At 36.6% G+C, this 27,569-nt stretch overlaps 1 protein-coding gene across 2 annotated transcripts in view; it reads right to left on the bottom strand.

Moving 5' to 3' along the window:
- The window catches only part of UBR2 (ubiquitin protein ligase E3 component n-recognin 2), a 62,174-nt gene that overhangs the window by 28,131 nt on the left and 6,474 nt on the right, over nucleotides 1–27,569 (bottom strand). The window contains exons 3-21 of one of the 2 annotated variants that reach the window (XM_071577714.1): nucleotides 24,923–25,001; nucleotides 22,992–23,105; nucleotides 19,700–19,827; nucleotides 18,670–18,808; nucleotides 17,460–17,522; nucleotides 16,156–16,276; nucleotides 12,636–12,743; nucleotides 11,115–11,203; nucleotides 10,173–10,271; nucleotides 7,720–7,883; nucleotides 7,533–7,632; nucleotides 6,401–6,529; nucleotides 5,492–5,675; nucleotides 4,473–4,534; nucleotides 4,233–4,343; nucleotides 2,341–2,406; nucleotides 895–1,017; nucleotides 504–567; nucleotides 81–205 (exon numbers count right to left, since the gene is read on the bottom strand). In XM_071577714.1, the coding sequence (XP_071433815.1) occupies nucleotides 81–205; nucleotides 504–567; nucleotides 895–1,017; nucleotides 2,341–2,406; nucleotides 4,233–4,343; nucleotides 4,473–4,534; nucleotides 5,492–5,675; nucleotides 6,401–6,529; nucleotides 7,533–7,632; nucleotides 7,720–7,883; nucleotides 10,173–10,271; nucleotides 11,115–11,203; nucleotides 12,636–12,743; nucleotides 16,156–16,276; nucleotides 17,460–17,522; nucleotides 18,670–18,808; nucleotides 19,700–19,827; nucleotides 22,992–23,105; nucleotides 24,923–25,001 (2,068 nt within the window). Of the gene's footprint in view, nucleotides 1–80; nucleotides 206–503; nucleotides 568–894; nucleotides 1,018–2,340; nucleotides 2,407–4,232; nucleotides 4,344–4,472; nucleotides 4,535–5,491; nucleotides 5,676–6,400; nucleotides 6,530–7,532; nucleotides 7,633–7,719; nucleotides 7,884–10,172; nucleotides 10,272–10,342; nucleotides 10,442–11,114; nucleotides 11,204–12,635; nucleotides 12,744–16,155; nucleotides 16,277–17,459; nucleotides 17,523–18,669; nucleotides 18,809–19,699; nucleotides 19,828–22,991; nucleotides 23,106–24,922; nucleotides 25,002–27,569 lie in introns of both variants that reach the window. The other variant, XM_071577723.1, reaches the window with a different exon arrangement.

Raw genomic sequence — 27,569 nt, forward strand, 5'->3', positions numbered from 1 at the left:
ACATGAACTTGTACAAAAAGTTTCAGCCATCAGCCTTATAAAGTTCAAGTTGCTTCCCCACTCCAGGCCAAGTTACTTACATCTTCTGGTAATGCTTTTACCAGTTCACTGTGAGCCATTGGCCTGATGCTCAGCTGGTGGATGATCTCTCGCTTGATTTCATCTGTTGCATTTACCTGTCCTATTCCAGGACTGAATCTTTCACCTGCAGAAATAAAATGCATACATTTTTAGGCTTTTAAACACTTTTTTCTCTTTCTCTGCAAGTTATAGGCTGGAAAATAAGCCACCGAATGTGAAATTTTGTGTTCACCCACCATTTCTGTGTTCAAAAATTTATTGCATTAATCTAAGTTAGTTTCAAGGCTTTTCTCCTAAGAAAGAAGTCAAAACTACAGGAAGTTCACAATAGAATTGAACTTGAGATGACAATGAAGACTGTTCATTCCAGACCATTAAGGAGACTAAATTTAAAAAATTAATTAAATATATTCTGAACTTACCAACTATCATTATAATGAGGTACAGCATCTCTTCTATAAGAGTATTATTTTGTTGAACGACATCCTGAAGTAAAAAAAAAAAGAATTTATATTTTTCAATTAAAATAATTATTCCATACGCTGAAAATATTTTTTCCAGTGGTTAAAAACATTGTTGTTTTCACCCTTAGCACTCCCACACTGAGCTATGCTGAATGGCAATCTCAAGTGCAAAAATTATGCAACACTTTCTGACATTTACCAGTTGGACAGGTAAAAATATTTATGCATATTTCAAAGTAGCCAATGAAATTAAAATAGGATAGGTTTTGCTCAGTCTCAGTACAAGAGCAACTGATACACTTTGAAAAACAAAACTGCAGATTTTCTATCTCACTAATACATAAAATACCTTGTTAGTATTTTCTGAGCTAAATCTTTTGCCGTAGTCTGGAGTACTAAATATCTGATAAAGTTCAAAGCGACTCAGCATTATCATCAGGAAGTGATTTGGATCCATCATAGACACACCTGTCTATTAAAAGAAAAGAAAATTATAAACAGAAAACAGACTGTTATTATAGCATGTTTGTATATTTATATATGATGTTCACAGTATATTCCCTATGAAATTGGTTCCTTTCTCAATTCTCGGCATGAAAACTTAATGTCTTATACTTACTCTAGTGAGACTCCAAAAACACAAGTGTCAGTATGCTTGACAAGCAGAATCCTATGTTTTATCAACAATTTCTGATGCCCTTTTAAACTCATCACATAAAATATTCAGGCTTATTCCTTCTATCTGAAACTGTCTAAATAAAATTCAGTGAAAGACTTGTTTGGTTGGTTTTGTCTCCAATCTTGTTCCTGCTGGCTCAACCTTTGGAAGGCATAATATCACTTAGCATATAGCACTGAAGATTTTAAAAACAAATTCCAATCCTCAAAAGAAAGGCTGAAGATTTTAAAGTGAAACTTCCCAAATCTTCTTGGAAAGAAGAACATTTTAATGCACCACAAACACTGACTTCCATTTCCAAAAACTACCAGCTAAAGTTTTTTCTGTTTACAAAACAAGATATCTAAGTCAGCCAATCACAAAAATTTGCTATTAGTTTACTGTTGCTAATGGGATCATTCCAACAAAGCTAAAGGGTATCTACCCAAATGGGCAGCTGCAGATCATCATTAAACACCAGTGGCAGATGAAGCCTCAGAGAAGCATGTCTCAAAGCGGAAGTAACTTGGGGCATATGTGTCCTGTTGGGTATTGTGAACTTAAGGTAAGATTTGAGGGACTTCCTGAGAAATTATTTTGCTGCTCGAGTGAACTGTGCACCCTGAGCTGTAAATTTTAGCTTACATTGCTCCGAATGTAGAAGTATTGAATCAGTGTCAGAGCTAAACAGACTTCCAGATTTGCAAAATCTCTTCTCAAGGAAAAAAAAAATCACAAACTACTATATGGGGTTCCACTTTCTACTCAGTATTGTAGATGTCAACTTTGAAGGGAGGGAGAAGAGACAACGCATACACTGAGCATGTTACTGAAGACATGCAGACTCACACAATTGCTACTACAGTGCAACCCATTAGTTAAAATATTACATTCTGGAAGAAGTAGCATTATATATGCTGGACTTTCCTAAGTAGAGTTAAAAAATAAGGATTACAACAACAGTTATTTCCTTGCACAATTATCCCATAATGATGCAGATACATTAAGAAAATTGAAGGCCTTCCACAAAAAATTGACTTTTTTTTCTTTGTCATTAAAGGGTTCTGATGGAGCTAAGAACAAACACACGCATATGGAAAATGCTTGATAAAAATGCAAACTGGTATATGTGGTTACCTGAAGCATTACTATGTCCTTGTCAAACATCTCCCTCCTGCACTTCACATTATGATAGTAATAAATCTGAAAAAAAAACAAACCCAAACACCACAATCATTTACAAAGATTGTATTTAATCTAAAATTATTTTAATTCTGGAAAAAATAAACACTGCTATACAGTGTTAGTAAACAAAAAATGAACCTGTTATTTGAAAAAAACTGTACAATTGTATGCAAAAAGCTTTTTTATATAGCACAAAACAAGCATAGTTACTAACTGTGTTGTATTGATCTAATGTTTGGACTGCATAAACTTAGAAGGAAAAATATTTTTTACCTCTCTGGCTTACATATTAATATATCTATTTGTTTAGTAATTAATGGTTTGAAATTCACAGGAGAGAAAGCCCTTGCAGTTGGAGAAATGTTTTCCCTTTGTTCTTTAATAATTTGAGATATTATTTTTCAGGAATTGTCAGTGTCAGCAAAATGTTAATATCATGATGGAACTAGACAACCCAAACCATCCTGGGAGTCAGCTTAACATGACATTGCCAAGCAGCAGCAACACTGCATGACACCAAAATGTGGGAAAGTTTGATTCTATGACAAATAAGGAAAAATAAATAGGGCTGACAACTTTCTACCTAGGACCAGGAACAATCTTCAATATACTGATCTTTCCTCTAGAGACACCATTTCTCAGCAGAATTAGGTGGAAGACAGCTGGGCATGCCTTCCATTTCTTCCCCACCCTAACAGTCCACACATACAGATTTCCATTCCTATGATCTGGCAAAATAATCCAAAAGGAGCTGGTTGAACATGAGCTCTCACAGTCAAAGGAAAGAGAAAGGACTTGCTGACTCTGGGAGCTTTATTATTTCAACTAGAGCAGGCTCTTAATTTCAAGATATGACAACAAGGAGGAATTGCCACAAAGACATATTTCACCACCAAAAGCTGTGCTGAAATTCCAAATTTCATGTGTGTCTACAGCAATATGGGCACTTTATAATTGTACATAACTTGAGCATTTTCTGCTTTAATAATGGCAATAAAGAACATCACCTTATAAAGATGCTTTAAGAGTCAAGAAGTGTCAGAATAAAGGATGTTTGAACAGCTTAATTCAGTCTCCTACTACACATGCATTGCAATTATCTAGTGAAGATGAGAGTTAGAGGGACTGAAAGAATTTTCTTGCAGAGAAATCAAGTTAACACCTCCCAGAATTAAATCCTGTTCCTGTTGTAATCCAAGTCTTGCTAAGAAAATCACTTTAGACGATCACCCTGGTGGGTGGTACTGACACCACAGCACCCATTTTATAGACGTTATGCTTGAAACACCTAATTCATACAAGCACAGAGAACATAAGTTTAGAGCTGAAAGCAGCTGGTCTCCAGAAGTATGAAATAAGAGCTAAAAGCCAAGAAACACTCAGTTCTTCACTGGTTCTAATGCTTCTGTGTGGTCTTTGGATTTCGATTCCTTTCTAAGTAGTATCTTAGCTTGGTATTTTAATATCTGAGACACTTTTATATGGAGGTGATGAATGTATTACTGAAGGTGCACAGATTTTTGCACTTCATACTGCTTTTGGACAGTATACCATTAAATGGCTAAGAGTCATTAACTGCATTATAATACTGAAACTTCCTTACATGCAGGGCACTAAGTTCACTGAGCCCTGTAGCACCCCTGAAACAAAAAAGCAACTTCTGACTGAAAAAAAATCAAAGACCAGCTTAAAAGCATAAATATTCAACTTACGCGAGTGCTGACATAAACACCTACCTCACATAAGTAAAATTTGAAATCAATACAGAAAGGGGAAGTTTTGAGGTCTGAAATTATCCTGGGGGAGTTAACAGAAAACTGATTCTATAGGTATTATGTACTCACCTGATTAACAAGAGAGAACCCATTCCTTCTCCACATCCCTGCATGTACTTGGGCACAAAGAACTAGACATCGTAGAGGATGTTCTATTAACATAGGTGGGCTAAGTTCACTCTGCATTAAGAAAATGCAATATTTTGATATATACAAAGGAAATAAAAGAAAATGGGACTGAAATAAAGGAGGATGATATTTGTGATCATTAAAATATTTGGCAATATAAAAGAGAAGCAAATTACATACCAGGGGTAGCAGCTCTGGAAACTTATATGCCACTTCAGTTTTACTCAGCAAAACATGCAAGCCTACAAAAATACATGGAAAAAAATACATACAGAGTATTACACATCATATTTTATATAATTCAAACAGGAAAAAAAACATCATCTAATTTACTCTCAGACCATTTTCTGGACACAGCTACAAATCTGCAGATCTATCACGCTGGAGCTATTTCCTGAAGGAACATGTTACAAAGCATACATCTTAAGAGAATTAATTTTCCCATTGTATCTGTATAAAACTTACAGTGTAAGTAAGATTTTTGCCTTTCTTTTGATTCTGTCAGCCAAGAGTCCTTGGTCTATCGGGACAATCAACAACAGATACCTCATCTTTATCATCAGTCCTTAGAGGTTTATTAAATACCTCAGGAACTAGAATGAGGCCCACAAAACACATGAGGGTTTTCGAGTTTTCTTTGTTTTAAAGTTACAAGGACTCTGCTCAAAGATTCAAATATTCAAAGTTATCTGATGCTGATAGCATTTTACCCAAGAATTACCTATTTCACTGCGTTACTTGTGAATTTTGTTATATGACTTGCTGATTCTGTAAACTAGAATTTACAGTGTTTTTCAACACAACTGTTGAAAAAGAGAAAGGCATAGCTTAATTTTCTGCTGGCACATCTGTTTGATAAATCTGCTCCCTGACAGAATATTGATTAGTCTGTTCCATCTGACGGCTAAACATATTCCAAAACAAGTCAAGTACAGTCCATATTTTATTGCAGTTCTTTTGCATCACTCAAGTGGCAAAAGCAGAGGCATGAGACAATCTCCACTAGGCCTGAAATGGTAACAAGTCCTTCAGTGCTTGGGAACATTTGGCCTAGAGGCTGCCCAACAGCTAGAAAATGGCCAAAATGCAGCCTATTAAGGACTTAAACAACAGTTGTGTGGATTTTCACATACGCACACATACAAATCACATTTGTACAACGTTTTTCATTTCCTGAAATATTTTAAACTCATTCATACCTGCAAGTAAACGAGAAACTGGGAGATGAATGCTAACTTTTTCCTGAGAAACGCAGTATCTGATGGTCTCAACTGAATGTCCACACATATTGAGAACAATGGGCTGTTCTCCGTCAGTGAACCCACTATGACACTGCATCAACACAGTGAGGCATTTCTTGTACGCTTCAATCAACACCTTTTCCTAGAAAAAGATTGCCGTTTACAGAGATTATGAAAAACACTCCAGAGCTCTGAAAAATAATACAGCCAATGCAAAAAAGACTGGAGGGTTTGCAGTTTTTACCTTGAATAATAGTCCTGCAAAATTAAGACAAGGAATTCAACAAGAAGCCAGAATAAGAGGGGCACTGATTGCAAAACTCATACTGGCATGTCTAATTAGAAGAATACCCACTAGCATGTTGTTTGGGTTATGGTAACTAAGCTAAAAAACCTGCACGTTAACTAACACTAAGAGACTGAAGCCAGCCTGAATGTTCAGATATTCTAGGATCACTTATTCCACAGCCATATTTTACTATGCTCAAGTTCTGTACTCCTAAAACTTGAAACACTTATAGAGTAGAAACATGATTTATAATCAGCAGTATCTGGTAGATCCAGGGCTTCCTCCTCTATTTCTTCTTTTCTGACAACTATAACCTGATAGTGGTGTGATGATCACAACTATCAGATGTGTGACAAAACTCTGCAATAATTTGTAACAGGTTTAACCACATTCTTAAGAATTGATCAGTATAAACCATAAATATTCTGTGTTTGTTTAAATACAGGAAAGATTTGTACTCACACAGAGAGAATGTTCTTGGCTTATGGTGAATTTACATGTTTAGCTCAATTGTTACATGTATTAATATTTGGGTTTTATCTCCCTTCACATAGAAAAACAATTCAGAAAAAACTTACATCTAATGCACACCAGTCCTGCATCATTGAGATAACAAGTGTTAATTTCATCTGCAACGTAAATGCTGCTTCCCACTCTGGTTCCATTTCAATGTGTTGCCCTACTTGACGAGTTATGGGATCCATACCCTAAACCAAAGAGAATTACACATTTCAACAATGTGTTACTGAAGTATGTTGAGAACATTAATGTGAGTGTGAGACAGTGGTTAGAGATCTTTATAAACATATTCCTGCTGCAACAGGTAAAAAGAAACTTGAGACCATCTGAAAGGGATGAAACACATCCAAGTAATAAAAAGAAAATTAAATGTGAATTGGAAGAGTAGAACACTGTATCATGAAAGGTTTTGGATATGAGCTGCATTTATTATTAACAAATGTAGATTTCAGTATTATGAGCAGTCCAACAACATTTGCATACATACAGCATTTTACATACACGTTTTAGTTTCTGAATACACTTTCTCGGGTTGTGCTATTACACACAGTTATGTACTAACTAAAGACTGAGTACTACAGTGCCTAATCAGCTCTTAGCATAAGAAGAAAAAACCACAGCATTATCTGAGGATTACATTTTCAAGTGACTATAAAAAACAGACTAATGAAAGCTAAGTATTGAGAAAAGTATGCTACTGAAACACTGAAAAATGGGAGCGATTCTGACTTACATTTCACTGATCATACAGTGAATCTGCCCTTGTAAAAGCTGCACTGTTTTTAAAATGCTTCTTTTAAGGCAACGTAGTACATGAAAAGGCTGTGGAAAAAAAACCACAGTGAAGAGGTCTGTTTGTGTGTCAGGAATATTCCTCAACACACACGGAGCAACTCTGCTGACATTTAAGATGGACCAGATTTTGCTCACACAATTAATTACCTTGTCTGCCTCTACAACTGCAAAATACGCTCCAAATTAGAGTATTCTTTTTGAATTCTCTTCCTTTTTATTGCCTTCTAGAACAAACTAAATTTGAAAAAGTGAGTAGATGTTATGTTTCAGGAAAACATACATACTGCACTGAAGATATCAAATGAAGAGAGTATTAAATGTCTTCCCTTTTTACATCATGACAGCTACCTTTCTGCTTTAGTTTTGCAAAATTTTGTAATTCACACGTTTACATACCTGCATACATTTGAGTAATTCTAAGAAGGCATCAAAACCCTCTAGGAACTTGCGTCTCAAGTCATCTGACCACTCAGTTGGCTTACTTATCAACACATACCTGGGTAGATGAGTAAAATGCAAGTGTTAATTTTGGATTTTTTTTTAAACTCCATTTATCAAATCAGCACATAGTTAATATGCTTACTTGAGATCCATAATAAGGCTTTGAACACGTCTGAATTTGAAAGCCTGCAGAGCAGTGTAACGTTCAAACTGAAACCTGCCTTGGATGTCACGGTGCCTTAAGTGGTCCATGAAAGTTTTGATGATAGTGGTCATGAGATTTTCTTCTGTTATTAGCATTCGAGCCTATGCCAAAGTACATTGAAATTTGCTGTAATTAACAGACAGAGCTAACAAGATTTTCACACTGCACCATGAAGTTTATAAAACATAACTATTTTGGATAAAAAATAATGCATCAATAATTAAAACACAACACTGAAAGGCAATCTTTTCATAGAATCACAGAAGGAAAAAAAATCTAGACAAAAATTATCATAATCCAGATATCTTTTTTCAGATCCCTTCTGTATAGAAGTTTGTCTATGGTAAGGTTCCTGCTAATCCATATAATTATGACATAAGGCATGTTATTATGTGTCTTATAATGAACTTGTACCTCCCTTTAAGTATGTGTTGTCTCCTCTCATTTAATTTAAGTGTGAGCCCTTTAGGGGAGGGTCAGCTCTTCTGCTTTCTGTTTACAAACTGTGAAGAGCTGTGGAGAACAGAGCATCTTCTGAATTGCTCCTTAAGGAACTGCATAGTGCAATTTCCACAGGGAAATTATTTGAAATGACTTGTAATTCCCCTCAGGGGCCACTGCATATTTCCATGATTTGTATGAAACAAATCAACAGGCATTGCAAAGTCTGACAGAGATTGTCTGCCACACCCAGCCTTACCTAACCCAATGCCACAACAGCAGAGGGGGAACTAAGCAGTTATTGCCGGCTCCTACTTGTGAACACTCCCAGAACTTGCCCATTTGGTTGGTTCTCCAGGCTAAATGGGGTAAGCCTTGCAGTTCCTGGATCAGGCTGGTAGCTTGTGGAAGACTGGCCACTCTGTTCTACCCCAATGGCACTGTGGTTCTTAACTAGAGCTTCAGGGTTCTACAGTTGCTAACAATACTCAGAAATGGTTTCTAAAATGGTACTGCAGCAGGGGGAAAAAATACTAGTGATTAACATTTTCCTCCCAAAAAATCACCAATACAGTTGTTCATCTACTCTCAAGCCAAAAAACTTCAGTTACCTGAGAGCTCAAATTCTTAAACTACTAATATCAGTTTGAAAATGTTACTGGAGAGCAGTGCAGTGGTTGACATTCTTCAACTTAGTTAAGAATTAATGGCTCTAAACATACAAAAAATAATAGTTAATATGATAGGAACTTATCATAAATACTTTCATTTCATCAGTCTATTCTACCATTTCACAAAACAGTCAAAACCCATTTACTGTATTTTTGCATGCTTTTAAAATAGAACACATGTAAAAGGGACACTGCAATTATTCTACTTTAGGATATGTTTGAAATCACTTTTTAAAAAATAGGTATTGATTCACTATTGTACTACCCCATCTGCCAAAGGAAATAATATCACCATAATCATTTGAATAATACAATTGGTTAAGTCTAATTGTAAGTCTAAATAATGGCAATAATCTTACTGAAAGCATCAACATTAAAAGAGGCAACACACTACTGCCCTAAACCATGGAAAAAAAAATCCTGAGGTCCTGTTGAATTCCCATGAATAACATCTGCCCCTTGGAAACCAAAGAACAAGTTTGCTCAGTATTGTGACTGCCATGTTACTATTGAATTTTAGAGCTTCTCTAAGCTGATTAAATTTGGGAGGATTCAGAAGCACTGATTTTAAACAATACTGGGTACGAAAATCAGGCTTTTCTTTCCAGTTCAGCTCCACTTTTTAATTTGTCTAGTTCATAAATATAAGCAACGACAGATTTATTTGGAAACTGGAGAAAAAAAAAAGTTTCCCAAACAAGTATAAGGTGGTGAAAGACCAGTGGACTTAGTGAGCTGGGAGAAGTCACAGTGCTTGAAGCACCATAACAAAAATTATCTGGAAACCTGAAAGAAGGCATTGTCTGAGTCTCAAAGTACTGAAGGAAGTAGGGAATATCATCAGACAATTCTTGCTTGCACTTGTGCTGATTGGAAAATGAACATAAAGTGGATCATTTCTAAAATTTCACTAGAATGGTGCTCTGAAACCATGATATGCAAACCATAACACAGACTCCTACAAACAGTAACTGTGGCTCAGTTTGATGAGGAATTTCAATGTTACGTGTGTGTGTCTCTAAACAAATATGCAAGTACCTTTTTAAAAAAAATAAAACATAAAACCAAAAACCAAAAACACCCAGCTCACTCTGGGAAGCCAGACTCAAATGTTGCAAGGCTGAATGCTTTACCTTCTAAACCCATAGTAATGTATGTAAACAGTCTGACTGCTCTACATTTCCACAGCAACATTAAAGAAATCTGCAGCCTTGATTTATGAACTTTGAGTGGCTTTTAACAAATAAAGATTTCCTTTTTTGGTCTTTTAGTACTTACAAGAGAAGGCACTGTGAATATCTGTATCGAGAGGTCAGCAATTGAGAACTCTCTGTCGTGGTCATCTTTCATAAAATCACTCTGCAATCGCTCATAGTTCTATTAAGGAGGCAAAAAAAGGCAAGGAGTGCCAACTATCAGTGTTTAAAAGAAAGACAGGCACTACTCACCAGAGTAGGTACAGTGAAGAGTTGGACAGACAGAGCAGCCACCGATACTGCCCGATCGTGATCATCCTCCATATAATCTCTCTGCAACTGCCGGTAATTCTAAACAACAAGGGGAAATTCACCTCTAATCCACACTGACCTGATTTTTTAATTTAAATGTCTGCTCTGGGAAACTTTAATGCCATGATAAAGGGAAGAGTAGCTCTTAAGGATTACTATATGCATATGTTGTACAAGTAATATGACAACTTAATCTGCTCACATGTGAGATTTACCCACTCTCATTTTCACAATGAAGGACAGTATTTTATTTGCTATTCAGAAAAGTTATTTGTCTGCAGCAGAGTGAGCAGAATTACACAGTACTGATTTGAAGCATTTCAAATACTAGTTATTGCAGAAATGCTAATCAGCATAACTGAATTTCAGCACTATTTCTGAGCAGTGCTGTAACAGCTTACACCTCAACAATGAGAAGCGATTAGTTCTTAAGAAGAGAGATAGGTTGCACAGTTGATGGTGAAGACAAAAACATCTAAACTGCTTTAGTTCTGAGGAGTCTGAAAGTCCATTTCCTTTCCAGGAGATGAGATGCCATTCTAACTAGTATTAAAGGACTAAAATAAGGTTGTCAGCATTTAATTTCAACTTCTCACTTCCAAAAAAAGGGAAAAAAAATCAGGTAACAGTTCACTTGAAGCACTGTATGCTAACTAAACTCTTCACTAGACAGTTTAGGCATTTAATGGATCTTAGTAAGAAGGATACTTACCCTTGCAAAGCGGATAGCGAAAAGTTTCTTGTACTTCAAATCCATAAGTAGACTGCTCATGAATAACTGGTGATACACATTTCTAGCTCCTGTCAAGAAAAATGAATGAAATATTGCATGTTACTGTTTGCTATCAACATATTATGGAAACATTTAGAAAAGTAACCTTCTACAGAATGTGCTACGTGTTCATTTCAGAGGAGAAGCTGCTTTGATTGTCTGTCAGGTGGTAGCAAAGGATGAAGAAGAATATATAAACGAAAATTCTTCAAGAGGCATTATTTATTACTGCTGTATAAGATAACACTGCTGAATGGGAACATAAATCTTCAAATATAAGGGAAGTCAGCAAAACAAGAAGAGGACTCAGGGGATTTGGATGGCCCAAGTAAAAGAAGAACACACTATTATGAGAAGTCTCAGAAACTGCAATAAATTTTGCTAGTTGTGAACATCTCCATAAAAAAATCAGTTTAGCTATTTCCTAACTTCTAGGCTGTCTAAACAGAATCCCAGACAGTATTATAAAAACGGATGAGATTTGACTGTATGTAGCTTGGAAACAAATGCACATATACACCATTTCTTCAGTAGGTCACATTTAGGTCAAAAGCCATTAGATTATTTTCTTAATGCAGAGTAATTATGGAATAAAGAAAAAGTAGATAAATACTGATGTTGAAAAAGAAACACAAAAGTTACTCCTTACATGAAAGACATTACACCCTAACCAAACCAGTGTTAAAAATGTAATACTCCACAAAAGCAGTACTTTTCACAAAACTTGCAGTGTTATGAATTCATTCTCAAGATAAAGGGATTAGATAAACAAAACCTAAAATAATAATTTTCTCTATACTACATATACTTTCCACCTTACTTTTTTACTTATTTTATTGCAACTCCAAAAAGTTCCCCTTTCCTGTACTTGTCTTTCTTAAATTTGGCCTTATACACCCTTTCAGATACCAAATCCATGAGGAAAAAGAAATTAACTACCTCCCCTTCCTCAAAATTACAACTTTTCTAGCTAATCCCATTACATTAGTCAGGCTTTTAAATTTTCAAAGGCTCTAAAATAACAGTAGTTTTCACTGAGTGTTCTCAGGACACTCAAGAATACCTCATGAACACAAACACAAGTCAAAGCAGAAAACCGAAGCCCTATGACTTAAAAAGTGGTAGATAGGATAGACATGCTGAGAGCCCATAAAGCAAACCCCACATTGCTCTGTTTTTTACTCAATTTCCCTTAACTATCACTGTCATCTACATATTGCCAGCTTTAATTTCAAACCCCTTTGAAAAATTAGATCTAAAACCAAACTCATCTCCAAATGGTCTATGTTCTTTTCTTAAATATACTTGGGAGTGTATCATGAAGGGACAGATTATAACAAATCAGGTAAATTTATCTATTAATACACCGCAGCAAAAATGATCAAACATCAGCAGATACAGTAAAAGGAAAATTTATACACAGCATTTTTTACCATTTTCCAGAAGTTTGAGAAAACTTACCTTTCCACAGTTTAGAATCATACAGCATCAGCTTATCCACAAGAGAGGAATTTTCACCATCTGGCCCTTCTTGTAAACCAACCTGACACAATATTCGACGGAGACCATCTTAATGAAGAGAAATGACACAAGTTAGTTACAGCTCAAACACAAACATATGTTATTTTGACATGCTGAAATTTTCACAAAACACAGAAGTCTTCACACAGCCCTCTTTTCCCTGACAAGTGAATAACATCACTCATACATTGCTGATAGAAACACAAGTATTTCATACCTTACAAGTTTCACACTAGCCTTATGGAACGTTAGGAACCTTGTGAAAATTGCCAAACACAATGATCTGTTTCAAAGTTATCAAATAAAAATGTGCCTCCTTAGAAGTGCTGTTGATTTACTAATATAAGGAAGAGTTATACAGGAAGCTAATTTTCTAGGTTTAATTTCTCCAGTTTAGTGCCTTATTAAAGGAAAATACAATTTATAAATGAAATTACTTATATATGCGGTTTTTGTTTACACTTAGGCGTTGCTATCATTTTAAAGCTTCTCTACGTAATTTTTCTAATGGAAAGCGGTAATAATTGTTATTATATGAACATATAAGTTATTTATATGCTTGCGGATGAGTCTGCATCTGCAACAGAGCACAACCCAGACATGATCTTATTAGGAATGTTCAGCCTGGCTTTGCACTGCAGATAACGCATATTCCCCAAGAGCTACGTGACCTACAGAGCCCTTATTTCCATACACTGCTTGGCCTTCTCAGCCTCTCAGGTAGAGTAGGCAGTGGGCTTGTATGGCCAGACTTTGCAAATGCAGATTTGGGCAGGGCTCTCCCCACGTGGGTGAGCCCTTCCAGCCTGTGCAGTGGATTTTTTAGGTGAGGCACAGTGTGAGCAGAACTGGCCCCACCGTTTAAGTCCTCAGGTCCATCTGCCACAGCTGAGCGAGCTTGGACAGTGACAGGGAAGTCCTCGGGACTGTCACAGCATCCGGTACTAACCGGGGCTGACCCTGCTGAGCATCCGAAATCTGACGGGATGGGATGGCAGGGAGGCATTGAACTGCCAGGGGACGGTCCCACTGAGACTCGAACTCAGGTCCTTGGGATTTGGAGTCCAGAGTGCTCTTCTTTACACCATGGGATCACCCTGGACAGTGGCTTAGTGCTGTGTATAATATATATATATATATATATACAACACCATGGTGCGGTCCTATAGTCTGAACGCCTACAGCAGTTTGGGGTTATTCCTTTGTGCCTTGCAGAGTTCAATTCTAACTAATGTTATGAAAGATAATAAATTAAAGGAAACTACTGCATTGTTCAACAACTGTCCAATAGACACTTATGCCTGAAGAACTGACACTTGCTAGGAAGCATGTAGTAGTTGAACATCTGATTAAGTTCCATAGCAAGGTTTTTTCTTTTTTTTTCATTACAAGAATTTGACATTCCTTTCACAGCAATCATCCAAACTAACTCTGTGGCCCAGCAGAAGACCTTTTCACTTGTCAATTGCCCTTTGTTCAAGGACATTTAAGGGTCCAGAGAAGAGCAACAAGGCTTGTGAAGGGACTGGATCATTAGTCCTATGAGGAGAGGCTGAGGGAGCTGGGGTTGTTTATCCTGGAGAAGAGGAGGCTCAGAGGTGACCTCAGCACTGTCTATAACTAACTGAAGGGAAGTTCTAGCCAGGTGGAGGTTGGTCTCTTCTCCCAAGCACTCAGCAATAGGACAAGGGGGCACAGGCTCAAGGTCTGACAGGGGAAATTTAAGTTGGAGATCAGAAAAAAATTCTTTCCAGAGAGAGGAATCAGGCATTGGAATGGCCTGCCCAGAGAGGGGGTGGATTCACCATCCCTGGAGGTTTTTAAACTGAGATTAGACGTGGCACTGAGTGCCATGATCTGGTAAATGGACTGGAGTTGGCCCAAGGGTTGGACTTGATGATCTCAGAGGTCTTTTCCAACCCAATCTATTCTATGATTCTATGAACCACTTATGCAGCACAAGGCTACCTCCCCATATTCCAGAGAAGATAGAGCAGAATTTAGTTGTTTGGGTACATTTGTTAAAAAGCTAAAGGAAACCAATTTTTTCAGAAGTGCATTTCACAAAACCAGACTCTGGAGTACACTGTAAGACTGCATTCCAAGACATGTGAGGCAGTTCACTTAGTTGAGCACATCATCGCAGACAAAGTGTATGCACCCTGTTTACCATCAAACATTATTTTTACCCTTCTGAATCATAAAGAACACAGAATTTAATGAACTCTTCAGAACTTCAGAAACACTACACACACAAGTCAAACTAAATTCAATAGTTTCTTCTGTAATTTGAGACATCATTAACATAATCAGGTTACTTTTTTGCAACTGCCATTTAGTGCTGAAAATTAGTGACTCTGTCACCTGGCACAAATGACATGGCACAAAACTGGGCTCAAAGAAAATTAGAAAGACAGTGCCTGCCTAGATGTTTCACTAAAGGGAAAATTTATCTCAGAAATCAAGTATCTTCATAACTCCTTCCTATTAATACCTATTGTTTGCCAGCAACACAGGCAAACACTTAAACCAACTGCTACTACAACTTTTGTTCAAATGTTTGATTTATGTATCTTTACAAATTAACTTATTCAAACATAAACTACTTATCTTTCAGAAACAAGCATGTTATATATACCCTGTGCCTAAAATCATGACTAGTTTTCCAATAACCAGTCTAATAAAAGATACAGTCTCTGAAGAAATCTTGCACCTATGTGGAATATATATATGCAATACTACAGCTGTGTGTGCTTTGCTAATACTTCTTGCTAACATTCACAGATGCACAGAACACAAAGTGCATGGAGGACTGTATCTACATTTCTATCCATCAGCAGTTTGACACTTTTCATTTTCCCTCATACCCCAGATCTTCACACCTTATGATTTACCGCAACAAAGGAGGAATCAGGTCAAAACAGAGCATAAAAACTGATACTGTGCATCTTGATTCCTTTAACAAATCTCTTTCAAAAATCTGATTAATATTTTGTTTCCTTCTACAGTTACCAACACCCTCCACACAACTTTGCATTTTCTCTGTTGTTCTACTTAGCAAAAAATCTAAAGCAATCACTTTCATCATCGTTCATCAAATTACTTCTGAATAATTTTGTTTTATCTAATCAGACAGGTTATTTTCAGCTTACTGCATTCATTTAAAAATGCAGGGAGTGAAAAATAGCTTTTTGGCATACTGCATCTGACAGCAAGTCTCAGCTTCTGTTCAACAGCAACTAAACAGAAAAGAGTACATAAGACTGGTAGCACTTTCACATCGAAGTTAGAATTCAGAACAGCACTCTAGCAACAGAAAATAGAATGAAGTCTGACAAGTTATTAATAGCTTTGCCTTATACATTACATATCTGAAGTAAGTGGACAAAATTGCTTCAGAAAATCAGCTTGTCTCATAAATATTCTCTATCCTATCTCAAAGAAGTTCAAGTTTGCCCACCTGAATATCCAATAACACTGCCAAGCCAAGTTAGGAGCTTCAGACCAAAGCTCTGATGGGCAACAATAGATGAATGCATAACTTGTACTTTCAATGGCTTTGTCTGACGACTGGTATTTCTCTTAAAAAGAAAAGGAAAAAGGAGGCAATGCATATTTAAGTGAGGGCTAGCAAATATTTTTATTCAGAAACACAGCATCCCTACAACTAATTTCAATAATTGATAATATTAATATATATTTTGCTTACTAACACCTACATAAGAAAACCCAGAAAGTCCGAACTTGGTTTACCCTATTAATATTTGAAGAACCTTATTATGCAATAGCAACATATTTAGGTCAATCCATTTTCCACTCTTGGCCTCTTATCAATGCACACACTGCTCTGCTGCACGTTGCTGATAAGCAATCCCACACACAACCTGAGACAGTCACGTGTGTTTGCTCCCCACAATATGACATGCAAGTCACACAGCAGTCCACCAAGGAAACTGATTGTCCACAGACTGTTTTCAAAAATTCAAATTGAACACACAGAACAAAAAAGATTTTACCCTCATCTCTGTGTTAGAAACCATAATAGTCAGACATTACACATAAAAGCCATTTGTTCTTTGACTGTATGGGCAGTAAGCTAAAAATATTGAACAACTTCATCTTTAAAAATATGCTAATGCTTTCAAAATACCTTAAATAGTTTAAAACCAGTAAATGTAGTTGCAGCATTTGTTTTTCACTAGTAGCAATATTATATATAAACTATTTAATACATATGATTAAGTACTTAAACAGAAAAACATTATTCTCATGTTCTTACATAGAAGAACCTTGCAACATATAGCTACTGTTAATATATATATATACATATATAAATGCACAGATGCAAAATTAAAGTGTATTTGTAGCTTCACAATTCAATTCGGATTCATCTGTAAGAACTTCTATAACTGTGGGTGTTCAACTTCATTGATCTGAACTGGCATGTAATTCTACAAGATTACATTTGAAGTTCATGATCACATCCTGTTTTTCAAAGGATAAAGTAGTCTACAAACTTATTTTGAGAAAATTATTTTGGGTGCAAGATAGGCCATAGTAGAAAAAACAAAAGAAAAAAGAGAACACTAACCGGTATTTTGATACCCCTATGGTGCATATTGTAAATAGTATCTCTAACACTTTGTATTATTAAAATATGAAGTGTTGTTATGATAACAGCATCACAAAATTGTGTAGCAAAGCCTCTTTTCTGCTTAAGATGAGGCCCATAAGTTGATAATATGACTTACCACCATTACTTACCACTATTACTGATTTTGCTTGATCACAGTACTGGAAGTCTCCATATCGAACAGACCTACGTCCCTGGGAATTCAGAAAGATGTAATATTAGCACTGGCTTCTAAACAAGAAGTTCCAATGTTGTGTCTTACTTTAGTACAAAAGATACAGTAAAAGCTTCAGACGCACATTAACCACCCCTTCCTTCATGCTATTTTAACTTTTAAAGTACTGTATATGTTATATTTGATTTTCAAAACGCATCCTGTACTTTTTAAAAGAAAATAAAATTATATGCAGTCACTTGTTATACTCAATTGTCTATGTATAACGTTGTTTTTAAGATGCAACCACCACATTTCTTTTATTTTAAAATACTGAAAACTTATCTTTAGTACAAACACATCAAAAATTAGTTTTGGTAGAATTTCAAGATATTTCAGATATTGCCATTTTGGAAGAGATTTCCTCCTAACAGCATCCCTCAAAAAACAGCACAAGCCAACAAACCAAGAGAAAAGGACACTCATTTTCATGGCAACTGCTTACAGGCTCATCACACAAGTAACAAGATGTAATTGTCCTATAAAGTGTCCCTTGTTTGAAAAAATGCACAGGAGCCACAATAGGGAAACAGCTGACGGTGCTTTTGAAACCAACATACCAGTTAAAATCATATTCAGCACACAGGGATTCTGAACTCATTGTTCTTTCTAAATATTGCATGAAATGCTTCACCTCTTTCTGCCATTATAAAATGACAATTATGAAAAACTGAATTAAATTATAAAATAAAAACCCACAAACCACAAATAGTTCCATGAGTAACAGAGAAGCAGCAGTCAGTTATGGGTTTTAACCCTCAGTTAAATGGTGTTATTGTGAGAAGCATTTCCTATGCTTGGGCCACATAGAAGGGCTCCTTCAGTGTCAGCTCTCCCATGTACAGTAAGAGAAGGCCCAAAGCTGCTGCCTGTCCCTGACAGAGGAGTGAGAAACACGCTGCTATCTACCCTTACAAGACTTATGGGAAAACATTTACATTGAAACGTATGTTCACTGTCAGGTCTGGTTTGGATTAGCCAATGAGTTGAGATATTTTTGGGTGGCATGACACAGGGCTCAATCACATTAACCACACACTTTGGGAAAACAAACTAGAGTAAGTGTAGTCATGTAAAATAAACATCAGGGCAAGGTAATTAAAAGTTCTAGAAATTAATTTACTTACATCTCTATCTACTGTTGTTGCAAAACCAATGGCTTCCTTCTGCGTGCAGTTGACAGCCTTCTGAAGAGTATAAATAACTTGTTCATAGGTATGGACTTCATCATTAAACAGCATACAGTAGTAAGTGTCACTCTTCTCACTTCAAAGCAAGAATTGAATTTATATCATTCAAAGCAATGTAATTTAAAAAACCAACTTCTAGTTTAACAAAGTTTTCCACCAAATAGACAAGCCAAGTCTGGGCTTCCTCTGCTATACTGGAATATATCTCAACAATTTGTTTGAAAAGGGTAACTCCTATCCCCTATAGGAATGTGCATCTTTCCTGCAGAATTAAGTCCAAAAAGAGCAAAATCTCAAGGTAATACTGCAGTCTGAGTTTTATTTTTGAATATTTGTTGATTATTAACTGATAGTTTCCTACTAAAGAAAACATACTTCCTTTGTAGCTGTGCTTATTACATTCCCCCATAGCTTCTTAGAGATTTCAGCAATCTTGGCATTATTTTGCCATATTTGTTGTTCCTGACATTGCATAAAGGTCTATTAGCCATTAAAAACTTGGCAGTCTCTTAAAAAAAACAGACTCCACAGTCCTCAAACACAACTTATTAAGCTAACAAATTCAGCTAAATCTTTTGATTCCCATAATTTATTAATATACTTAAGCACTCTGTACCACTTCAAAATTTTAGTAAGTGGATCATCAGAAAAACAAAATACTTCTGCCTTCAGTATACTGAAGAACACTTCAGAATTTCGGTAATTTTGATCGTTAGACCTTTTCCAATCTTAAGAAAATTAAGATATTGGAAATAAAGTGTTCCATCATTGCTATGCAGAAAACTACACTTTACAATCAGAAAAGTAAAAAATATGAAAAATACAAATTTATTACAACTATTGTAGTCCTTTGTCCACAAAACACAATTTTAGAAAAGGCAGAAAAGACACTTAAAATCGGAATTTGCACTTTTGACTGTAAATAACTGCAAGCCTTTAAAAGGCAGAAGATAAATATTATACTTACATCATTTCTAGTCCAGGCAATTCATTTTCCTTTTCCCATGTTAATATATCTACTGCATATTTAAATGCAATGGCAAAAATATTATAAGCTCTTGCTACCATATCTTCGGGTAAGTGCACAAGAGGATCCTGGGAAATAAATATAAATAGCAAATGAGAAATTAAATAAAATTCAAAACACACTGTCAATTTTGCACCTCTTTTATCAAAGATGATGTAAGCATCTTTAATGATGTCTTTCTTCAAATGGCTTTTCATTTGAAAGGAACAGAGTCAATAATCATCCTGTTTTCTTTTTCCAGTTTTATACTGATAATACCCAAGCTCCAATCTAACAATCAACACTGAATGCTAACTGGTCTTTGATTTACAGAGACATTTTCACACAATGACATTTACACACATTTCTCCATTTTCACTCTCCTTGTTCTCACTCCTGTACACCTTCTAAGATAGTTCTCTGAAGAACTTTTAACCTCAGTTGTATAAAATCTGCTTCTTCTGCTATGCCTTCAAAAACATAATTTCAAAACACCGTATCTTTTGTTCCACTTATCAATTTAGTAAACTGCAGAAAACAAATGATTATGCATCTATTGTGCTGTTACATATGCACGATGCATTAAAGGCACAAGTCTTATCTGTCCCAGCTTATACAACATGCAGCACACTGGCATCATGATTTATGAAGCATATCTCTCATATGCTGTGGTACATAAATAATTAAATCCTGAGATGTAACAAGGTATTTCATAATGATCAGTCCACGTCTCAGTCTTGCTCAGGGATATCTGTCCCCCTTTTGTCTGAGGACCATGCACTCATTTGTGCCCATTCTGTGCTCGCCATTCAACAACTGCAGCAGCCACTACAAAACTCCTCCTCTCTGTGCCAGAGCAGAATGGCTGCTGCTGCAGGTGGAGGAAGAGAAATGAGGAAGGGCAGGAAGAAGAGTCCTTCCTCAGTCTGCCATGAACGGAATGCTTTTTGGAGCAGCAAATGAGAACCACTGCCAACTCTGAATCAGGCAGTGCTGTTACCACTGCCATTTCTCCCCAATCCATTTCAAGGACTGTGAATAAAAAACATTAAAAATCTCTTCTCTGAAGGGAGGGGTCTTATAGTCCTCTTCTACAAACCTTGAAAGGGAACACTGCATGCCCTGCAGGTCACCTGGACATGTACCATACATTGGGTCATAGGCTCAATTCATCATCTGGTATTTTGAAGTATATGTAATTATTAACAAACTAAAATATTTAACAACGGCCCAATTTCTGTTTTAGGATTATCTAATACCAAATTCTGTGTTTCACTACAGCTTATGTTGCATAAAAATGACCACAATAATCTTTTCAGAACTTAAGTCTGCATTGTCTACAGGAGGTTCTTTACAGTCAGCAATCCACCTGTACTAGTAAAGTTTACACCCCACTCCCCAAGACTCTTTGGGAATATTTGGAAGCTTTACAGGAATGTTAACAACTGCCATTCTTCTTCCCCCCCCCACCCCCTTCATTTAAAGCTTATCTAGAGTATGAAGAACTATCAGTCAGCAAAAGCAAAGGCAAACCATAAGCAGCAGCACTCCCTCCATTCTCAGAACTTTTGAACAAAGACATGTATCTGGGCAAGGCAGAAAACACGCTCCAATAACGCTCAACAAACAACCCTTAATATACCTTGAGGACAACTGCCCAGCATAAGCGATCTCAATCCTTGTTGCTCATGGAGAAGAAACACAAACCCTGGCCAGTACCATAACTTTTCTGTCCCATTCACCGTGTGAGTATCTTTGGGCACAGAAGTTGCAGTCCACCCAAGATTTCAGAACAAGAGTTTCCTAAAGCTGCCAACTAATGTGAACTGGCATGTAGACCAAGTGGTGAGTCCAGCAGCAGTGCTAAAGTCTTAGGGTTGAGATAATGAGAACAGATTTTAAAAGGACCAGTCACTGAAAGGACAATTACAGTTGCTTCACCTCAACCATTAGATGAGCAAAATTACTATAAAAATTTGTCTTATATTTTCCTTTTAGAAAAATCCTACAGTAATTACAGTATGTAAGAACACACACGAGTGACTGTACCAGAAGCACAATTAGCCACACTCATTCCTGAGATGTCATAACAGAGAAACAAAGAGTATGAACAGAAGACAGGATACTTCCCTAGTCTCCAGTAACTTAAGGCACTAATACTTCACACATCCAAGATGGTGTCTTCAATTTTAAATGGCCCTTGATAATTTTTCCCTCCACAACCATGATAAATTTCCTTTTTAACATATATAAACTTTTAAGAACAGTGGTAGTCCAACAGTTCAAATTCATACTGTAAGAAGTGGCATGTCTTCTTTCTGCATTTAGTATGTCCAAGCTGTTATGCTATGATTCTGTGGTGAAGAAATGTTCTCTATTTACCTTCTCCATACCAAACAAGCTCTTAGAGACCTGTATCTTACATTATGACTTCCCTGCAACAGCACGTTATTTTGATTTTAAAAATCTGTGCACTTTGGTAAGAATCAGAACATATGCTGCACAGACAGCTCCACTGGCCTTCTTGATCCATCTGATTACATACAGATTTTTCTCTGCATGTGGCAGAATTTCTTCACCTGTCACAATAGACAGAAAAACAAAGAAGCAGAACTAAAGCTCCACAGGAGACCAAAGAGAAACAAAATGAAGCCTTTAAGTGGGAAAGGTAGTTTTAAAGAATTTCTTAAGTTAGACAAGACATTGTTTTTGTCTTAACACTTCAGTTCGAATATTACTATTAAAGTTCCTACTGTCTCTCATGCATAGTATACAAGACTAACAATAACCTCACGTGAATGATTTGTATTGTATTGTATATTGTATGGCCAAACTTCGCGAACGCAGATTTGGGCAGGGCTCTCCCCACGTGGGTGGCCCTTCCAGCCTGCACAGTGGATGTTTTAGGTGAGGCACAGCGTGCGCAGAACTGGCCCCACCGTTTAAGTCCTGAGGTCCATCTGCCATGGCCGAGCGAGCTTGGACAGTGACAGGGAAGTCCTTGGGACTGTCACAGCACCCGGTACTAACCGGGACTGACCCTGCTGAGCATCCGAAATCTGACGGGATGGCATGGCAGGGAGGCATTGAACTGCCAGGGGACAGTCCCACTGAGACTCGAACTCAGGTCCTTGGGATTCGAAGTCCAGAGTGCTCTCCTTCAAACCACGGGACCGCCCTTGAATGATTTGTATAGATACACACATATATACACAGTTAATACTCTAGAACACAATGCCTGTCCTGTAATTACCTCTTCTTCTGCTGTCTCTGAAGTGTTAAGTTCATGCTTTTGACAGTAAGGACCTTCCTTCCAAGCTTCTGTATCACCACAGTCACAGAAACCTCCTCCACCTGATGTTGTCATCTAAAATTATTTAAAACAAAGCAGTTCATGCAAATAAGCATATACATTATATGCACATTAAGAAACAAGCAGTCACAGCTAAACCAGAAAAGCATGATCACAACAACTCAAGGTTTCATAGCTTTAGATAGTATCCTGTTAAAGTATCACTGAAACCATCTCCACTTCTATGACAGCTGAAAGCTTGTCTACTTCACCAGGGTCCCTATGTCAAAAGAAAAAAACTGAACAACAAAACACTTTCAAACACCTCCATTCTTCCCCATCTGAAGGCTGGGGATTTCTCCTGGTTTTCATAGTTTCTGAATCTATTACTTGCAATGGCATCTGTACTATTTCACAGAAAATTCACAGACTATTCTGAGTTGGAAGTGACCCACAAGGATCATCGAGTCCAACTCTTAAGTCAGTGGCCCACATAGGGGATTGAACCCATGACCTCGGCATTATTCCAACCAAGTTTTAATTTGTGACTTTCACATTTTTAATCTGAACAAAGCTAAATCATTTCACATAGTGCTACCACACAGTGAGTAAAAGATGTGCTTTATGGTAAAAAGAATTGAGACAAAACTTAAAGTGTTCACAAAAGTTTTAGTAAGCATGGAAAAAACTTATTTGAAAATTGTATTGACCTGTTCACACTGTTTTATAATAAAAATAAATAAAAATATTTATTAAATAAAAATATTTATTAAATAAAATATACACATATTAATATATTACATATATGGCAATATAATATATAAATATATAAAGGAATATATATTTATTGTTATAGATAATAAATAGATAAAATTTACTTCAAGGCTAAGAACACCTCAAGTTAACAAGTGTAATAATACTCTTTTTGCATCACAACTATTAACTGATGAACAGAATTTTTCTTTCATCTAGTTTTGACATTCTGATACATTCTATACATACAGGCACATCCTACCATATCAACAAAATCAGATGGATATTTGAAAGAACATTTGCTTACACTTTTTGATGTTACCTAGACTTGTTAATTCACTAGGCTTGCAAACTAAAAACCTACATACAAGAAGTAAGCTGGTATCAGCAAATCTGGCTACATTTCTTGAGGCAAGTTGCTGTACTTGGTTATTTACTTTCTCCTGAATCCCAGTGTTCAGTGTAACCAGGCAGTGATCAGAATTACATTAACAGAGTGCAGTATTGTCAAAAACAGATTTACAGAAAGGCTTTACTGGTGGTTTTCACTTACTTTCTCAGTTTAAAAACACAGCAAGGCCTTCTTGGCTTTGTTTGTATAGGTTTTTTTTAACAAATCTGCACCACTAATAGCAGTATATCATTAAAATAAACAGCATCTACAGATTTAGCTTTCTATTTTAACTTAATGTTTTTAAAAAAATGAAAGTCCTACCATTTTACATAACTTGATAACAATTCAGATGTTTAAAGGAAAAGTTGTAAATTCAAGTGGCTTCTTAATAAAGGTTTTTCAACAGCTTTTAAAAATAGTTAAACATAAAAGTCAAAGCAAGTTGAAAACTAACTCTAATGCTGTAAAATACACTAAAGGGCATGTGTTAAAAATAACATATATTTGTAAGCTTAATTGTTGTACATACAAGTTAATTGCTTGGTATTTTACAGTGTTAACTTCCAGAATTTACCCTCAGAGCAAAACACTCAAGTGCTTATAAGATTACTGCAGACACAATTTCAAATTTTGCATTCATTCAACTTTTTGAAATTAGGTATACATTATTAAACTTGGAACAAGGAGATTCATACACACACAAAATTGCTAATGACATGTCTGATATTCCAGGAGTGTTACTAACCCTGTATCGGTGTTCTCTGTGAATACTTCCAAGGAAGCACTCCATGCATAACACACAAGTTGGGTCGACTGCACAGTCTCTGAAAACAGCAACAACAGGAAGAAGAGAAAGCATTAAACACTTGGTTTTGCCTTTGATTACACACTTTACAGTTATTTTTCAAGTATCACCAATACGAACCTTCTGATTAACGTATACATTGTTCTGAAAGAGGACAGGGATAGCTCTCAAAGAGGGCAAAACAAATGATCCTGTCCTGTATCAAAAACAGCATGGCCAGCAGGACCAGGGCAGTGACCCTTCCCCTGTACTCTGCGTTGGTGAGGCCACACCTTGAGTATTGTGTTCAGGTCTGGGCCCCTCAGTTCAGGAAAGATATTGAGGTGCTGGAGTGGGTCCAGAGAAGAGCAACAAGGCTGGTGAAGGGACTGGAGCACAAGCCCTATGGGGAGAGGCTGAGGGAGCTGGGGTGGTTTATTCTGGAGAAGTGGAGACTCAGAGGTGACCTCAGCACTGTCTATAACTACCTGAAGGGAAGCTCTAGCCAGGTGGGGGTTGGTCTCTTCTCCCAGGCACTCAGCAATAGGACAAGGGGGCACAGGCTCAAGTTCTGACAGGGGAAATTTAAGTTGGAGATCAGAAAAAAATTCTTTCCAGAGAGAGTAATCAGGCATTGGAATGGCCTGCCCAGAAAGGTGGTGGATTCACCATCCCTAGAAGTTTTTAAACTGAGCTTGGACGTGGCACTGAGTGCCATGATCTGGTAAATGGACTGGAGTTGGACCAAGGGTTGAACTTGATGATATCGGAGGTCTTTTCCAACCCAATTGATTCTGTGATTCTATGATTGAACTAGGGAAAAAAGTCATTATTAACAAAAGTGGCTTTAAAATATTGTGTGGGTAGTAAGTATAGTTGGGTACCACAGACATTGCCTTCAAGAGGTGACACAAATATATAAACAAGTAAACAGATGAAATACATAACACAGAACACACAGGCAAACAGTATAAACCCAAGCATGTTCTCTCAAGTACAGAGTACAAGCACCAATGATCTCCAGCAATCAGAGAAGACATTTTTTCACTGAACACAGGAAAGAAGGACAGCACACAACAGAGCAGATCAAACTTCTGCTTCCAAGTTTAGCCTTACAAGCCCACTGAAGAGGTGGGAGAACAGTTTCCTCAACCAGGAGATCAGAGACCATAAGGTCCTGTCTACAAGCACTGCTCTATCAGACAGAAGTCAATTTTCTAGCAAAGGTGGCTAAACAAATGAATGGGACAATTATGCATTACATTTAACTGTCCCTCTGAAAAACACTGAAAACATGAACTTATGTAATGCAATAGACTTCAAGGCATCTCAAGACTAAAGGAGTCAGGTTTGGCAATGTAAAAATAACTACCAAGAAAATGTCTGTCTTAAGATTATTATCATAACAGGAATTCAGAGAAACAACTTATTTTGTCTAAAGGAAAATGCCAGAGATCACATAAAATGCTATCATAAAAATTTCTTTTCATTTCATTTAATCAAATAAATTATGGAAAGATAAAACTTACTATGCAAAAAGCACCATTTTCACATTTGTTTTCTCCAGAGGAGCCACTGAAGGCAAAAATGTCAAAGCAAAATCATACCAAGGTCTTCTGTTTTAATATAGTTTATATTTATGGCATTATTTTTATTTTAAAAATTATTAAATAGATATAATTTTTAAAAAATTTTAAAAATTAAAAAACATGTCAGGCAAAAATGTGCCTACGGGATTTTGTAGATCAGTTCTGCAGTACTGGGTGTTGATTCTTCAGAGCTCTACCCTTGTGGCAGTGCACTTACCAACTCAGTATTGTTTGCCAAGTAAATTCTCAAACAAGTAAGTGTGTTCATACCTAAAGCAGAGGCAGATCTGTAAGCTGCACAACTGGACAGAAAATCCACAGCTTTGAATGTATTTTGTTGTCCCAGAAAACAATTATTTGCAGTATTCCATAAACAAATTAAACTCATTACCAGCTATAAATTAAAGAAAATTAACACACAACAGGAAACAAATGCTTTCTGATTGAAGGAAGATGAGAGAGACTCCATCCTGACAGCCACAACAGCAAAAAGTAAGTGTGCACTCACTGCTGACTCTGATTTGAGCAGAAAACTGGACAGGATGGCCTACCCAGACACTCCTTCTAACCTGAATGACATTATGATTTGCTGTATTTAAATAATTTCTCTCCTTAAACAGAGACCTTGGAAATGAACAGGACATTCACTCACTCTCTAAGTTCTACCAATGGATTGCAGTATTCTATGTTTGCATCATACCTGACAGTATTCTCAAGGATATACTTTACATATTGAGTTGCTGGTCTTGAAAAAGCAAGTGTTTAGAAGAAAATTACAGAATTCTCAAAGTTTTCATTAGTCAATACAAACAGTATCTGACCATTAACATACTACTTGTAGGCTGTAATGCAATTTGACTTGAATTAATATACTAGTTCTGAGGTTTGGATTTTTAGTTCTTTGGGACCAGATTTCATGAAAAGGTATGGAAGGCATTGTGGAAGTTCTTTTTATAGCCTCTCACAGTCTTCAGCCTCCCTACCCAGATTTCTCTATTTTTTCACAGGGTGAAAGAAGA

Source organism: Pithys albifrons, chromosome 2 (genome assembly GCF_047495875.1).
Source record: "Pithys albifrons albifrons isolate INPA30051 chromosome 2, PitAlb_v1, whole genome shotgun sequence".
NCBI classification, from domain to species: Eukaryota; Metazoa; Chordata; class Aves; order Passeriformes; family Thamnophilidae; genus Pithys; species Pithys albifrons.